Source organism: Dicentrarchus labrax, unplaced genomic scaffold, assembly GCF_905237075.1.
Source record: "Dicentrarchus labrax unplaced genomic scaffold, dlabrax2021, whole genome shotgun sequence".
Classification (NCBI taxonomy): domain Eukaryota; kingdom Metazoa; phylum Chordata; class Actinopteri; family Moronidae; genus Dicentrarchus; species Dicentrarchus labrax.
Window position 1 is genome coordinate 19,401,126 of NW_026136702.1, and position 18,459 is coordinate 19,419,584.

An 18,459-nucleotide genomic window follows, 5' to 3' on the forward strand; every position below is an offset into this window, starting at 1 on the left:
TTTTTTCTCTTGCAACAAATCTCCTTCTTGTGGCACAAAAAACATTGGAAGTGAACTGAACTGAATTATAGGACCAGAGTGAACATCAACAACACACTCAAAAGCTAAGCAAAGAGCTTTTGTACAGTATGCATACTGCTCATGCTAACTATCTAAATCATCTGGTGTTTATGCCAAACATACTGCTGTTACTGCTGCTGCAGGTAATGTGAAATGCAGCCACCTTGTTGTTTTTCTCTGTGCAGACACCATTGGGGTCTTGAAAATCTATTTCAGTCAGCCAACTCACGTTTGAAATGTTTATCAAAGTAGTATAGCATATTAAGGTTTTGGCATCTAGGCTCCGACCTCATCCCTCCCCGCAGATATGTTTACATAGAGATATTGGGGAGTGATGCGAAAATACCTTAACCCCCAGTCAGAGCCTACAGGTGGATGCTGGGGTGGTGGTGGGGCTTACAGAGCAGCAGGCGGCAATAACTTACAGAGCAGCAGCAGCAATACAGATGTAGGGCAACAGCAGCATTGACAGAGCAGAGGGAGAGCTTGGAAATTGTGCAGTTTAAATAGACCGCCAGATTGGAAGGGTGCACTTGGTTAGTGATTACGGAATAAGGCATGGCATGTGTGCATATCAGCGCAGCTCAAGTTGACCTGCCTGAACTAGCTCGCAGGCTTCGCTCCATTTGTGAAACTTTTCTGGGGTGGTTGTAGGTGGAATCCCTGTTGTGTTAATTTGTGAGAACAGAACAATGATAATTATTTGATAAATAAGAATTAACAATAAAATATATTTTTACATCAAAAAATGATGGAGATACACTACTACAGCTTTAAACACCCATGCGTCCAATGTTTTATTGGATGATGGCGTTGTTTTCTCTTGTTGAAATCCACCTCAGCTTTAGTTTCTAAACAACTAAGTGATTCTGTGTCTTGGCGTAAGGCTGCTATTATAAATTCATTTGAATGATGCTGTTGTGCTCTTGTATTTTTTGACATTGTAGTTCAAACCACAAAAAGTTTGACTTTTTGGATTACTTGTTTTTTGATATGCCACTTCTACGGTTAAAGGAATACTTTTTAGGACATTTTAGAAAAATACAGTCATTTGCTTTCTGGATGAGAGTTATGTGAGGGGACTAATACTACATTCAGATCTGTCTGATCTGAGGGTCACATTGCATGTCCACAAGAGGCTAAACGCGTTTTCACACCTGCCTTGTTTAGTTCGGTTGAATGAAACCCTGGAGTGTTTACCCCCTTGGTGTAGTTCGTTTGGGAAGTTGTGAACACATCAATTGCACTCAGGTGCAGACCAAAACAACCGGACCGAGACCTTGTTGAAAAGGTGGTCTCGGTCCGGTTCCAAACAAACTCTGGTATGGTTCGTTTGTGGTGAAACATGATCCAACCTCGATCCGACCAAACTGCAGGAAGCATGCTGTGTTGAAGACCACAGGCGTAAAGTTACCTGATGGATCTTTGGAAATATTTTCGGCTGATGAGCATGTCACAGTTCAGGAGGATTAATGCGCGCCTCCGGCTGAACTGTCTTGATACGCGTCGTCGGTGACTCCAGTGCATCATGACATTATTTTCCAGCCTCAGCCTTGCCTCATTTTCAAACTGTATAGTTTGCCTACAGTGATAAGTGCAAACTATGTAATACACGATGACCAGGGCCAAGAGCAACCCGCGTAGTTGTCCCTCCATTGTAAAATTGAAAAGTGGCGCTCTGGAGTCTGCTCTTCTTTGTTTACTTCCGGGAGTTTTCCCGCATGGAAATTCTGACCAATTAGAGAGCAGTTTCCTCATGCATCACACATTTTGGTCCACTTGTAAATGCTGCTGTGTGAACACAAACCAAACTCGAGGCCATATGCCACATTGTAACAAGTTGGTCCCTGATTCAGACCAGAGCAAATGAACTATAGGTGTGAAAACGCCCTCACTGTTAAGTAAACCTGAACATACACTGGATGTTAGCTTTGTTGTTGTGTTTTGGATGAAGAAAATGTTAGACAAAATGGTATTGTAAAGTACCCTGTAAGCACGCTAAACCTTGGCTGGTTCTGAAGATAGTGTAATAGCACGCTGTGATCGACAGTATTGATGGAGCAGTAGGAGGGCAGAGGAGTGGTCTTAGTACTCAGTAACCACTGATCATTTGTCACCCCAGCCAGTCTGATTTCAGTGGAATGGAGAGATAATAATCCAGTTGGAAATTTGTCAAGAGGGTTATCATTGGATGAAACGAAGTCAATTGTTTGGCAGTGACTTTTTCAAGCAGATAGAAGGTTACAGAAGTAGCAGATTGCAACCAACTGAATACCACTTGTCTTCCAAGTGTGTAGGAGAAACTTAGGTGGCCACAAAACTTGAAAAGCCCTATCTTGAGCCAGTGTACGATTTGTCCATTTGGGCTACTGTAGAAACATGGCAGTTCGACATGGAGGATCTACTCCTTATGTAGATAAAAACAACTCATTATAAGGTAACAAATATACAACAATTCTTATTTTCAGGTGGATTAAAAACTAATGAAAATATACCTATTAATATTATATTCCATTTCTGCCAATAGATCCTCCTAAATGTTACACACTAGAACTTTAAACTAAAGGAATCACTAAGAAAATCCCAAATTTGGATTTACAGTGAACATATCAAGGTTTGATTTTGGTGAGCTTGTGTCTATTTTTGTGTTTTGTGTGCACAAGGTTAAATCAATAAATCCCTTCTGCCTCTACACCCTCATGTATCACTGTCTGCACCTACTCTACCACACACCTGTGATCCTTTAATGCTGAACTCTGTCTCTGAAACTCGCGTACCCTGTTTCGCCCTTATCTCTTCACAGATGTCAGGTACATTCATCATAGTCTTTCTCACATAGATTTGATTGAAATAGAGAAAAACAACCACCGCCCTAAAATCAAGCTGTCCTGATGTTCACTGGCTGGTTGCTGAGTAAGCGAGCATGTCTGTCTGGTTACCTGTCAGCTGGTTTTTATAATCTATCTCTGTTGTGTTATCATAAATAATTGTCTTTATTCTACCTTTTCTGCAAACAAAAGCTTGAGAGATGATATTTGAAAGATGATATAAAGTCTGAATGTTTGCTCGAATCAGAGTTTGAAATGATGTCCTCACAATTCAATGTGAGTCTCCACCACCAAGGGATCTGTTTTTTCATCTTTCCCTCACACAGGGACATCTGACAGGAGCTGACTGTTCAAAGGTTCTACAGTTATGGCTTTTAAAAGAGAATTCCTCTGAGCCATGGCTGTTTCAGAGGTCTCTTTAAGAGGTTTTACGATATAAAACTACACAAAATGCCCTGCAGAGAAAAATCAAAAGTCTAGCCAAAGCAAAAGGCTCTGAAATGTAACTGAAGTGTCCATTTTGCAATATTCCAAAAGCAGATATTTTCTGCTTTGTGAATCCCACGCACAAAAGCAGTCAAGATATTTAGCAGTCAATCTGAGAAAACTCAAGGGAACAAAGCAACTCAGGAAAGTAGAAGCATCGATCTATCTCTCCAACATCTGAAATATTTCCACAGAAAAATAAAAACAACTCATCCTCTGTGAATTTGGGAATTAACTCATACAGCTATGCCTGGAAATGTATGACCTCCGAGCACTCAGCCAACACCAAACTTCCAAACTGTGATCAAATAAGCTTTGCAGGTTGTGTTAGGAATGTAATGAGCTATTATAGATTCTGGACGTGGTTGGCCAAACCACACAGAATCCTAAAAGTAAGAAGAGTTAAAATCTCTTGACTTTGAAATGATATGTACCATGTTTGTTTGACTGTAAGCAGCGGAGGGAAGTACATGTACATTTATTCCACTACTGTACTCCAGTTTTCTTTGCTTAACCATTGCATTTTATGCTACTTTATCTCCAAACCACTACATTTTAGAGGGAAATGGCATACTGTTTACTACATTTATCTAACAGCTGTATACTTTACAGAGTCAGGTGTTACATACAACACACACTATTAGGGGCATAGTACAAAATTCTGGACCCTGCACATGTGGGCCCTGTATACTCAGTCCCCCTTTTTTTTTTACATGCCCCTGCATACTATTAGTGTACTTAAATGTGATGCATTGTTTTAGAGGAAACTAGTGCTGCAACAAATTAATATTTTCTCCTTAAAATGTCTTGTTTTGTTCAGCCAACAGACCAAAACACAAAAAAAAGATATTCAGTTTACAGTGATATCATGCAAAGAAAAGCAGCTAAAGCTCACATTATGAATGCTGGAAGGAGAAAATATTTAGCTTTTTCTCCTAATAATATTACTTTTCTGCAACTGATTAACTAAATGATGCAATGACTAATTGTTTCAGCCGTGGACTGCACTACAAGTATATAATAGCACTGTAGTTAAAATTTGTCCAACTCTCTGAAAGTGTCCATTCTGCTTAATTTGTACATTAACATTTGTTATAGGGGCAGGGGCGAAAAATAAAAAAACAGCACTATACAGGGCACTGCATCACGTTTTCTCCATTGGAAAGGTGGAAAAATGGCTGAGCCCTGTGTGTGTGTGTGTGTGTGTGTGTGTGTGTGTGTGTGTGTGTGTGTGTGTGTGTGTGTGTGTGTGTGTGATTGATTGATGGATAATGTTGCCAGAGCTGGAGAGCAGAGATCTGTGGCAATAAACTATTACATGTTCCTATCAGGGAGCTGTCATGTTGCTCACCCCTTTGTGAAGGCTCATTTCCCCTGAGCGTCATCCACAAGCCAGCAAAAAGTCAGAAAACACAGCTCTTCAGATAAGAACTCAAACGTTGAGATAGCTGGGGGCTAGTCTATGTGGCTGTCATTAAATAAACTGAAAGTGAAGCTGTGAGGAGAGAGACCACCAATCAGCTGAAAGACCTGAATTTTGAGCCCCACATGTGTCAAGCTTAAACCACCTCGGTGGGGATGATGTCTTGTGATGATGAAGCTGCCTGTAGGGGTCTGGCCTGGTGTCTGTGGAGCTAAATGACACTAGAAGGACAAGCATACTTAAACAGGGATATGAGTTTTATAAAGTGCTTGGTCATTAATGGCGAGGAGGTGGAGCAAGTAGAGATTTTCAGATTTGAATAAAATACAAGGACTGTTCTAGGTCTGTCTTAAAAAACACAAACCAGAGGCTCTCCTCTTTGGGTAGCAGCCTAAAAGGTGTCCAAGGAGGAGATGAGATGATTTGTTCATTTTTAACTTTTTAAGATTACCCTTAACTTGAGGCTCCTGAGGCTGTGCATGTATCAGTTAATATTTGAATAAATTAGTTTCTGCTCCGATGAGCCTTTGCCATCAGTGCATGAATGTGTGTGAGTGGGTGAATGTGGCATGTAGTGTGAAGTGTTTTGAGTGGTTTGAAGACTAAATAGACGCTAAATAAATGCAGTCCATTACTGTTTCATAACCAGTTAAAAAGTAGCAGATTTGGGGTACCCTGGTAGCTCAGCTGGTGCCCTTGCTGCAGCAGCCATGGGTTCAAATCTGACCTGTGGCCCTTTGCTGCTTTCTCTCTCCCTTTTCTGTCCATCTCTTAAGCTGTCCTGTCTAATAAAGGGAAATAAGACCCCAAAAGTATTTAGATTAGAGTAGTAGATTTAAAATGGTCCGGGAAATGTAGGTTATATCATAGTGTTTTTTCTGTACCAGGTTTCCGGTTTCCAGGGCATTCAAAGAGTTTGCAGTAAAAATATAACATTGACAGCGTAGTGTTAATGGAAGTCCATGGTGTTGGTTGGCAGTCTCTGAAAATCTGAAAATCTGAGGCACTAGGCAATAAACTATAGAGAGTGTTCATCAAGGTGTAAGGTGCAATGAGGACAGGTGTACAATATAACACTAGTCAAGTGGTCATAAGATCACAACAAGTGCCAACATATACAATCAAAGCCTCACAAACAACAAATATAAATTAAATAAATCAGCACTGCCCAGAGGAGAGTGAGTGATGACAACCACAGCTAGTATTATTATTAGAGATGACAAGGGCCCAAATGACTAACCTGTTTCATCTCCCTCTGTTTTCACTTTCCTCTCTCCCAGTGTTACTCTCTGTGCCTCCGCAGACGCTGCCGCTCCTCTCCTGAAGAAAAATAATGACATTATTAATTAACGCTCACTCAGGGAGGAAACCCTATCCCACTGCAGAGTCCCATCGAACCCACACTGCACAGCTGAGCAACAGAGCAGTGTTTAGTCTCTGAGTAAAACTAACACTGGATGAAGTTCAATGAGGCACTCAAAAGGCTTCACATACTTTTCTGGGAGCTCATTTTTACCGGTGAAAATATATGGCTATGAATAATTCATTCATCTGATCATTTCTTTTTTGAAAACATACTTGAGGTTAGTCTAGTTAAAACTAGATAATCAGTGCCAACATTACAAATAATGTGAGAATAATGCTTACAACTTCCGCAACAGCTTCACACATTAAAGGTCCAGTATGTAATGTTTAGGAGGATCTAGGAAGGCAGGCACTTTCAAGAAATACTTGGCAGGTGATTGGATGAACGATCTGTCTATCATGAGCAAATTTCAGCCAGTCAGATCATCATACCATATAACTGTCAAACTCTTGTGAAAGCCATTCAGGAGAAGAGCGCAAACACATTTTCAATCGGGAAAAAGCTTCAGTGCCGTTGTTTCTCTCTTTCACTGAAGATTCTCTCCAGTTCTGACATAACTGATGCTAGCAGCATGAATGCTAGCCTCTATGTGCCCAACCCCCGTAGCCCCCAGTACTTTATTCCAGAAATGGAATATAAGAGGTATGTAGGTATTTTATTAGTGTTTAATCACCTCAAAATAAGAATCATTCTTTTTTTGTTACTTTAGAATAAGCCATTTTTATCTGCAGACGCTGTGGGTGACCTTCCATTTAGGCTGCCATGTTGAACTGCCAACTTTCTACTGTAGTCCAGAACAGTCAAACCAAACACTGGCTCTGGATAGGGTCTTTTGTGTTTTTTGTGCGTTTTGTAACCACTGTAGTTTCTTCTACACTTGGAAGGGGAACATGAGGGAATTGCAAGTTGGAACTACACCATTAGATGCCACTAAATCTTACACACTGGTCCTTTAACTGCTCCATATATAATTTAGTATGTATTTTGTTTGTTTCCCACAATACACTTAAATCAGGTTTGCAAAAGGCCATGTCAACTGGTAAATTTTTAGACACAAGATAATATTAAGTACCAAACTTCAATAACTGTATTCCTTTTCAAATTTTAATGAACTAGAACTTCCTTAATGTACACATTGATAAGAACCAATGAACAAGCTACTCACATGTAACATATGAAGGTTTCTGATGTGCAACAATACATTTTTTGTTGACTAAATGTAGTGTCATCAGAAAAGTTTTATGCAATACATTTTTTCACACCTCCTCGTCAGGTGAGAAACGTGACCTATATTGTCACTGTGTGTTTTCAAGATAGGACAGTTTGGGCAAGAGATAAGAGAATGGGATAAAGGTCCTTATTTGAATGAAGTACATTGTTGTCTCATCACTGAGAATTTTCTTTGTATTTTCTGAGACATAATTTGACTAAACTTTGCAACTGAATATGCATGTTCAATTTAATCAATGACAAATGATGGACAGTAGCTCTTCCTTTGAGTGAACACAGACCACACTGCTTTATATTCAACATTTTAAACTTCACTGTTGCAGTTCAGCTGGTATTCCTTGCTTTGAAAAAAAAGTTTCTACCTGGTTTATATTTTGCAGCCATCAGTTTAATGTTGACCTTGCAATTGTATATTTAATTCAGTAAATCATAAATGATGGAGAGCATTTCATTTTCAGAGAAAAACAAAGAAGCTCTCTGGGGAACAGCAAACCCTCTAACAAAACACAGTATGTATTATACATACTGTGTACTTCTCCACTGGCCAACAGCTATATAGAATATAAGGCTGTGGTCTCTTTGGGCTTAATTATACACATGGTTGCAAATCTTAAACATTCTAAACCTGTGATGGTGAAATATCTTTATTAATTATTAGACAGCTGTCAGCCTGCAGGGTTGTTTCATAAGAACACTGAAGTAAACGTGCATTCATACTAAAATTCTGTTATTGCCAATTATGGCTTTAGGCCTTACACATGCAGATTGATGTGTGTGCTTCTGTCTTGTTTCTTTGGAGTTTCTCTTAAAATTTACAAAATTTTTACTCCTCACCATCAAACTTGTATGACCTTCAAGGATTCAACCATGTGTAGAGCAGCAGTTGTTTTCTGTTCCTCAGGACCCATGGGTCCGCTGCAGAGCTCCTTCATTCTGATCATCTAAACAGGAAATATTGTACACCAGGTCCAAAAATCTGCAGCTCTCAAGTACCATGATTGTGAAGAAATATGTAACAGATCTATGGCTGACAGGCAACAAAACCATCTGTGCGTTCTGTACATTTTATGTGGTGTTCCTTACACAAGACAAGAAGAGGGAAACATCTGCTAAAGAGGCCAAATCCTCACAGATTAGCAGTAGTGTGTACAGGCTGTGCTTCTGAAGGCCAGGTCAGCGTGTGAGCTAACCAGAAGAAACCTGGGGTGATCAGAGGAGAATTTGTCAATATGTCAGGCAGTAGCACCAGACCAGACGGGCTTCATTTTAAATCGGCACTCTAGTTCAAATTTTAGAAGGCTCTTCAATATTATGTACTCATCTCTGCCCCACTCTCCTGAAATGGTCATATCACTCCATGCTGAAAAAGCGTGACCGAGTTGAGTGGCAATATTTATTTTTAACCTTAAAAAAATTTGGATTTGAGGATTCTTTCATCTCTTGGATAAAAATATTCTATTCTCACCCTCTAGCCTCAGTAATTACTAATGGACAGCAATCTGAATTGCCCCCTCTTGGGAGGGGCACACGCCAGGGCTGCAATTTATCCCTTTTACTTTTCGCCATCAAGCCACGAGGGGGCCTTACACACAAATTGTCTCTATATGCTGATGACATTATTTTGTATGTCTCAGACCCATTAAAATCTGTTCCTGCCATTCTCAGCACCCTGACTCAATTTGGGAAATTTTCAGGATACAATCAATTTTGAAAAAAGCTAAATGTTTCCTCTTAACCAGCCCGCTACCCTAATCCCTGCATCACATTTCCCATTTAGAACTGTTAGGAAGGGCTTTAAATACCTAGGAGTCGAGATCACACCCACTTTCTCCTCCCTCTTTACTAAGAACTTTGGCGTTTTATTTGAAAAATCTAAGAAAGACATGATCAGATGGATGAATCTCTCTCTGTCTGATTAATCTCATTTAAAATATTGTACTAGCTAAATTTATTGACCTCTTTCAAAACATTCCAATCTTGAATAAAAAACAATTCTTTAATTCATTGCACAGCAGCATATTATCCTTTATCTGGAATAAAAAGAAGTGCCCTTCAAAGACCTAAAAAGCTTGCTGGCCTGGCCCTACCTAATTTTACTCATTACTATTGGGCATGCAATATAAAAGTTATGTTACATTGGATGGAAAGAGACCAGGGTGGTAGATGTGAGGCCTGGGTGCAAATGGAAAAAGCCTGTAGTCCGCTTAGCCTAAGCTCTGTACTATGTGCCCCAATGCCCCCTCCCCCAAAGCAATTTCTCTCCAACCTAGTGGTCTATAACTCAGTCAGGATTTGGTCACAATTTAGAAGACACTTCAAATTGCAGACAACATCTATACACTCTCCCATCAAGAATAATTATAACTTTCCACCCTCTCTCTCTGACTCAACCTTTAGGGTTTGGCACTCAAAGGGCATTAAATCCATCTCCAGTCTATATGTGGATGGCAAACTTGGATCATTCGCACAACTCTCCGAACTATTTAATTTACCAAAGTGTCACTTTTTTAGGTATCTCCAGACCTTCCACTGGATAATATGATCGATCATATTCTTTCATTGTCTCCACATCGTAAGTGTCTGATTTCCACTCTTTACAATAATATGTGATATCATTCCTCACTCACTGCAAGACATTAGGAAATCATGGGAGAATGACCTTGGAGAGGAGATGACAAATGATCAATGGGAGACAGTGTTTAAACTGATACATTCCTCTTCCCCTTGTGCTTGACACAGCTTACTCAAAATTGTTTTGAAAGCACACTTGACCAAGGCAAGACTGGCGAAAATTTTCCCTGATGTGAATCCTTTATGTGCTCGCTGTAAAGGCCAACCAGCAGATCACATACACATGTTCTGGTCCTGCCACAAACTCAGCACATTTTGGGTCAACATCTCGCCCCTGAAACTCGCTCCCTCAAAGGCAAAGCTTGCACAGTCATAGCATTCACATCCCTGATTGCAAGACGTCTTATTCTTCTCTCCTGGAAGGAGGAAACACCTCCCAGCTTTCAAAGAATGGTGAAAGATACCATGCACTTTCTGACACTAGAGAAAATCAGATACACCCTTAAAGGCTCCCTGCAAATCTTTAGGGAGATTTAGATCCCTTTCCTAGAGTATTATGAGGACTTACAAATACCATTAAATGAGATACCAATATCAGAGTGAGTTTTTTTTATTTTTTGCTGTTGTTTATTTATTCGGAGGTTTGTTTTGTTTTGTTGTTGTTACTTTCATTATCATTGACTGATTTTGCATTTGTTATTGCAATCCTTCTGGCATCCTGAATTGAACAAACCCAATGGACACTCATTCTTGCACAGATTCGAACACTAAGGGGACAAGTGGGGATGGTTGGGAGGGTCAGGGAGTGGGGTGAACTGGGTATAGTTTCACAATTATAATCACTTGATTGATGCAGCTACCTTACTTGAAACATATGCGGCAAATGAATGTATGAAACTAATGGAAAATCAATAAAAATTGTCAAATGAATTGTCTGTATGAAACATTGTGCAGTCAAAAGCAAAACAAAAAAATATGTCAGGCAGCAGTACTTGGTCCCTTGTGTGACTGTAGGCTTTTGAGACAGCCCAGGGGTAGGATGACTTACTTCTGATGCTTCGAATTTGTCGGTCTTTATATTCATGCAGTCATCGAAGGCCAGGGTAGGCTTGAGATGAGTTTGTGCAGTATGTTATTTGACCACATATAAAGGCAAAAATGTTCATCTATTTTAAAGCATAGTGATCTCTTAAAGGTCCAGTGTGTAAGATTTATATAATCTAATATTTATAGTTATGTTTTCATTAGTGTATAATCACCTGAAAATAAGAATTATGCTTTTGTTACTTAGTCTTTTTTTATCCACAGAGTGAGCAGGTCCTCTTCTACAGAGTCCGCCATTTGTCTACAGTAGCCCAGAACAGACAAACAAACACTGGCTTAAGATAGGGCCTTTTTTAGTATTTCATGAGTGTCACAGACACTGTCACTTCTCCTAAACGCCTAGAAGGGGAGAGTGAGGCCATCTGTATTCAGTTGGTTGCAATCTGCAATTCCACCTCTAGATGCCACTGAATCTTTAGGATTCTAGAGAAGGAGGAGAAGGATCCTTTAAGAATAAAATATGAGACTTGAGGCTTAACTCTATGGACCAGTCTGATCTTTGTGAATAAATCCTTATTATGTGCATTCAAATTATCAGTTAGGTAAATACTGTGCCTGTATTTCTGTACTTCTGTCTTGCATGCTATTTATATTACAAGTTGGTACTGGTTGTCAACAGCCTCACAGTCTCATTATATGCACATCAGGTTCTCTGGGCCCATTAGCAACAGTGCTAGTTGTAGATTAAGATCTGGTTCAGTATAAATATGAGACCCACAATGTACTGAAACACTTAGAACAAACCAGAATTAACCATCTAATACACACAGCTGCAGGACAATATCCACAGATGTAGTCAGCCCCACTGATTTATTGGTATTGTCAAGGATTTTCAAAAGACTGGCTTAAATGCTGAAGAAATACTACTCTGACTGTATAGACTCAAAAAATGTTTCTTTTCCCTCAAGTGTTTTAACTTTAAAAGGGCTATATCATTGTTTTCTCCTCAGGAGGTAATGTCTGTAAAGCTCACCAGGACCCTCGACAGGCTGCAGTAGCATATTCCTATTATTCATTCTGGTTGTGCACAGCATTAATCTGCATTATGGGGACATCTTGTTTCAAAATGTAGTTTTCATCTATAGTTTTCTTCCCAAAATGCTTAGGGTTTTAGGATCAGGTGTAATTTTTGCAGTACCACATTATGTGATTTAAAGATTTCTGTGGAATTAAAAATAAGACATGAGTGATGTGGTTTTGATTTGTTATTGACTTATTGACTTCAAGAGCTTGTTAAGATTCTGTCTTTGTCAAATAATAATTTGAAATTAGATTTAGATTTTAAAATATACATTTCTATTTGATGGCCACCTGTGCCTCTGGTGACAATCCCTGCAGGTCTATGTATGCTAATAATGGCTATAATATGATTACTGCCGTCCTTCAAGGAACCAAGAGAAAGAGAAGTAAATGTTAGAGATAATGTTATCTTATTTCAAGTCATCTTTCATAAAACAGTTTGGCATCAAAAAGATGTATTTTAAGGTTATTAGTCCAAATTGTCACAATTAGGGAAATAGTTTGCCCTTTCTATCTGCCCTTCTGCATGACCTTTGTAGGCTATTACATATCACACATCACGTGGGTGACAGCAGCCATATGCAGCCTCATTATATTGTATGCACATTTTGTTCAAAAGGTGAACATGTTGAAACGCAGTTTTTCATATCGACTGGTCTCCTGCATGTCCACTGACTTCAGCAGCTCATTAAGATTGTGTGTTGATGAAATCAGCCTCTTGGATGTTGCTGCAGACGCTGCTGGTGATGATGTCATCACTGTAGTACTATATATTCTAAGATTAATGGATATCTATTGTCTTATTAGACAATACAGTTTGACCATGTCATCATTATAACCAAGATAAACTGACAATTACCTTACTTCGTGGGAGCTATATTCAGCTGTGGAGTGTAATGTACATTTACTCAAGTAGTGTACTTAAGTGCAAATTCAAGGTACTTGTACTGCACTTGAGTATTTCCATTTTATGCAGCTTACTTCACTTCATCCAGGAGGCAAATATTGTATTTTTACTCTACTACATTTGCCTGACAGCTTTAGTTACTGGTTGCTTTTCAGCTTACACTATTTTCGTACACTTCCTCTTCAGTGAAAACCATGTATCTCCAAATTAGGTGATTTTTAAGGATTAGATGTTCATGTGTGTTACGGCTGAGTGAACCAAAGTGTGAGACCGATTGAGGAAAGGAGACTGGAATAAGAATATTTAGTGCAAAGCTACGGGAATGGATAAGAGCCAGGAATGAGCTGAGCAGAGGGGAAGCCTGGGAGCGCGGGGGACTGGGCATGGGCTGGTTAAGCTGAATCTGGACTGTAGCTGAGCAGAGCAGGGAGCCAGATCAGAGAGAGAAAGCCAACAGGACAAAGGGTTGGATAGAGGGACTGGAGCAGAGCAGGTGCAACTACAGGAAGAGGAGAAACAGGACTAAGCAAAGTAACAGGTAGTGAGCAAAGTAAATGTGCTTGAAACGCAGACTGACCGAGCAGGAACTACGATCTGGCAAGGTGGATGTGGCAGAGCTGAGTCTATGTAGGAGTCTTGATTACAGGATGGGAAGCAGGTGGGGAGGCTGAGGCTCTGCTCCAGCACACCTGTCCCACTGTCATGATCTACATTGTCTTCTCCTGTCATACTGTAAATGGAAAAAAGGGTCATTGTCCCTTAGCATAGGGAGAAGAGTTGTCAGATCTGATAGGTCTGATTGTGGCTGGTGTGCACATATCTAAACAAACTACTGAATGGATGAGCGAATAAATGGCAGAAACAGTGTCCTAATTTTCTGCTTTACAAGCAGAACATTGTCATCACAAACTCCCAAGAAGTTGAGACAGCTAAATTAATCACAGTGATGTAGTGCAGGGTTTATGCAGGTATACAGAATATACCTACTTTATTTTCAGTCGGCATTGGGTATGCCTACTACTAAATCCTAAATTCTGTTCTAGGATAGCTCCTCTGTGGCTAATATTAATTTCATAATGATCTTTACTCCCTGAAGTCAAGCAGCAGACGTTAAGTGACAATATGCAAACACTACTGGCTCATTTTTGGGTTAAATATGCAAAAGTAGTCTTACACAACACTGTTTGCAACACAAGGGATTCATCCTTTGCTGGAAGAGCTACTTTAAAAACATTTGGGACATAAATTAAGAGTACACCCAGTTATTTGAGCACCACTACTCTGAACTATAAGGTGCTTCTCAGAACTCATTTAGACCTTTCTCAGTATAGTGCAGACTAGACTATAGACAAACGTCTAATGGGTTACTTTTGGGGGCTTAAATGTGCAGATTGTGCCATCTGTAGGACAAACAGAGAGTCACAACCAGTTAAAGGGACATTACACACGACATCATATTCTTAAGACAACTGAAACTAATAAAACACATGCACACACTAAAGGCACACAATAAAAACAATGATAATGTGAGCCGTTTCAGTTTAAATGTCTCCCCCCTCCAATACACATGGCCACTACCTATCTATCTACAGGAGCGACTTGTTGGGTGTACTGTCCCTTTAAGGCTTTCCCTCACTCTTTTGGACTCTATCACTTTCCGTTATTTCAGGAAGCGTTTGTGTTGGTGCCAGAGTGCAGCACCACCTGTCTACATCACCTACATTACATTACTGTTTAACGCGGACTAAGTTAAGGTGTGAACATGTCCGGAGGAACACGTTTGGAGAACGCAAACCCTGTGATCTTCCAGCGGTCCGGGGAGAGGCTGCTGACAGCGACCGACGAGGATGAAGACGTCCACGACCCCATCGACGACAGAGAAATCTTCGATATCCTGTTTATGAGTTCAGCTAACTGTTCTTCTCTAGTTTAGACCTTATATATATATGTATATATATGTATATATATATGTATATACACACATATATACTGTCAGTGGTTTAGTCTGGTTTTACACCGTACAGATAACTTTACTTTAACTGTTACAATAAAACTGTAGCTATTGCACGATAAAGATGGCGTCAGTGGTTGTTCAGATAACACTAGTTAATTTTACTCAGCACGTTACCTTAAAACCACTTATTGTGTATCCGATAGGCGGGCATATCAAGCTAATGAGATTAATTTAAATTGAGAGTTAAATGTTATGTAGCTACAGTCTAGAACAGACACATTTACAGCATATTTTAAAATTCAAACATAACATAACTTATTCGACGCATTTGAAATGATTATCTAGTTGATTAGTTGACTGAGAAAACGAACAGCCGATTTTGAAAATGGCTAATAATTTAAGTTATTCAAGCAGAAAACAAACACTCACTGGCCTCAGTGTTTTGACAGAAATGTGTATTTTCTGGTTTTCTCTGTCAGTGTGTATCTTCATCTTCCAGGTTTGGACTATTAGACAAAACAAAAAGAAAACAGTTTTACACCTGTTGTCACCTTTTCTCTCTGGGAAGTTATGATGAGCATTTTTCACGATGTTGTTTAATTTAAATAATGATGGAGTAACTAAGCTGCTGATCCACAGATTAATCAACAGTGAAAATAATCATTAGTTGCAGCCATTCAGACTTCAGTGGAGATGTTCTACAATCCAAGTATGTACCTTTTATACTAAACCAACATAGTTTTGGTCAGTGTGTGCCTTGATACATTGCTTAAGAATATTTTTAAGGTTTATTGTGTAACATCTAGGAGGAGCTTTTGGCAGAAATGAAATACGATATTCATAGATATGTTTTAATTAACTAGTGTATAATCACTAGTATGGTTCTTTTTCGTCACCTTAGAATGAACCGTTTTATCTACTGCCGCACCACCTGATGCCCTTAAACCCTACACGCTAGTCCTGTATTTCTTACTTCTACCATTTTATTGCTTTATGCTTATAGGTTTTTTTCAGTAAATATACAAACTATTACATAACTTGGGTTTTAACAAAAAGAAAAAACACTAATTCTATAAATGACTACAATAAAGGGAAGCATATGACGTTTTTATTATGTTGTCATCAATTCTTTAACTCAAAGGTACATCTGATCAGATCCATCAACGATCCAGAGCATCCCCTGTCTCTGGAGGAACTCAATGTTGTGGAGCAAGTCCGTGTCAAGGTACACTGGGTTTTGGTGGGGTTTGTTAGGTTTACTAAAGGGTGAATGGAGAACAGCAACATTACCCTGTAATGGACTTAGCAATACTAAATAATAAAAAAAAAATGAAAGGGTTGGGTAGCTTGAACTTGACCAACATTCATCCCTTTATTCTATTATTCTGTCCCTAATTGACCTGACTTAACAGAGTTCTTGTTGTTTTTTAAATGACATTCAACATTTAAATCAACTTCCACACTCCATCCTTCTTCAGTAAAATAAGCATTACTTACTTTAATTTATATACTAAATAAAATAAAAAATGGCATAACTACATTCAGTATGTTGTTTATTTACTCTCTATTTGTCTTTTTCTCAGGTTAGTGATGCAGAGAGCACTGTGGGTATTGAGTTCACACCCACCATCCCCCACTGCAGCATGGCAACACTCATCGGTCTGTCAATCAAAGTCAAGCTGCTACGCTCCCTGCCAGACAGGTTCAAAGTATGTATGTGTGTGTGTGTGTGTGTGTGTGTGTGTGTGTGTGTGTGTGGTGTAGAGATGCACGTTGAACAACACCTCCTTTTATTGAGTGTTCGTTAACATGACATACAATGTGGGATTTCTGTATGTTGGGGTCTTGTTTTTCAATTCCGGTCCAAGCCCTGTGTGTTTCTCTGTTTCTACTCAGATTGATGTCCACATCACTCCTGGGACTCACGCCTCAGAGGAAGCAGGTACAAATCATACAGAGACAGCAGGCATGATGGGATATTAGATAATAGATTTCCCACAAGTCCTAATGATTTTACTGCTCATTGTTAAATGTGAGGGAAATTTACGATTGTATGTTATGTATTTTTTTCCCTTTTTATATTGTGTGTGTGTGTGTGTGTGTGTGTGTGTGTGTGTGTGTGTGTGTGTGTGTGTGTGTGCAGTGAACAAACAGCTAGCAGACAAAGAGCGAGTGGCAGCAGCTCTGGAGAACTCCTCGCTGCTGGAGGTGGTCAACCAGTGTCTGTCCACCAGGAGCATCTGAGCAGCCAATCAGCTTCTTCTACTTTCAGCCACTTATTATTGCAGCAGTATTCTCTGACGAGCCAATCATGTTTGGCTCTTTCTTTGATGACTTTATCCATCCATTGTTAATCCGGGTGTGAAAAACTGCCATTGGTGGAAATTGATGCAGCAAAACAAAGTCAGAATAATAGGTCAGAGTTCATACAGCCTGCTCCAGTGTTACCTGGAGAAAGGGACAGAGAAACCCAGTTGTAATAAAGATATTACTCATAATGCAGAATAGTTTAGAAATTATACTTCTATCTGGCATTCAATGAAGTTCCTGTTTTATATTTTTTTTAAATCTGCAGCAGTCTGAAATCCTCACCTGTGTATAATATTCATTCTTTTGACATTTTATTAAAAGTGTACAGATCAGTAGTTGAAATTAAATAATGAAAATATTTGTGTGTTATGTGTGTTTTTTTTTTACCTTTTTAATTTTTTTTTTATTTTTCAGGGACACAAAAATATCATCTTGACGGTGTTTTATTGAAACAATTTAGGAACGATACATTCGTCTGCTGGAGACATAAATTGAAAATCTAATGTCTGTGTGTATATATATATATATATATATATATTGTGTGATATATATATAGTATATATATATATACATATATTTATATATATATTGTGTGTGTATGTATATATATATATATATATATATATTGTATATATATATATATTGTGTGTATATATATATATATATATATGTATATATATTGTATATATATATATATAAGTATATATATATTGTGTATATATATGTATATATATATATATATATGTGTATATATATGTATATATATATATATATATATTGTGTATATAGTATATATATATGTATATATATATATATATATATATGTATATATATATATATATATATATATATATATATATATATGTATATATATATATATGTATATATATATATATATATATTGTGTATATATGTATATATATATGTATATATATATATATATATATATGTATATATATATATATATATGTATATATATATATATATATGTATATATATATATATATATGTATATATATATATATATATATATATATATATAGTGTATATATATATATAGTATATATATATATATTGTGTATATATATATATATATTGTATATATATATATATATTGTATATGTGTCTAATTTTTAAAAGAAAATCTATTATTTATCAAGACACGGGCTCAGAATCGTTTTCCTCTGGGGACTCACTGAC

General features: G+C 38.2%; 1 protein-coding gene across 1 annotated transcript; it reads left to right on the forward strand.

Annotated features, from left to right (window-relative positions):
- The first annotated feature begins 14,640 nt into the window (after positions 1–14,640).
- ciao2b (cytosolic iron-sulfur assembly component 2B) lies at positions 14,641–17,617 on the forward strand. The gene is made up of 5 exons (XM_051420926.1): positions 14,641–14,884; positions 16,095–16,174; positions 16,533–16,658; positions 16,846–16,891; positions 17,093–17,617. The coding sequence occupies exons 1-5, from the start codon at positions 14,758–14,760 to the stop codon at positions 17,191–17,193; spliced, it is 480 nt and encodes a 159-aa protein (XP_051276886.1). The 5' UTR covers positions 14,641–14,757; the 3' UTR covers positions 17,194–17,617.
- Positions 17,618–18,459: the final 842 nt, after the last annotated feature.

Coding starts and splice junctions, on each gene's coding strand:
- ciao2b (XM_051420926.1), top strand. CDS start 14,758: ATGTCCGGAGGAACACGTTTGGAGAACGCAAACCCTGTGATCTTCCAG. Junction 16,175..16,532: donor TGGAGCAAGTCCGTGTCAAG/GTACACTGGGTT, acceptor TCTTTTTCTCAG/GTTAGTGATGCAGAGAGCAC. Junction 16,659..16,845: donor CCCTGCCAGACAGGTTCAAA/GTATGTATGTGT, acceptor GTTTCTACTCAG/ATTGATGTCCACATCACTCC.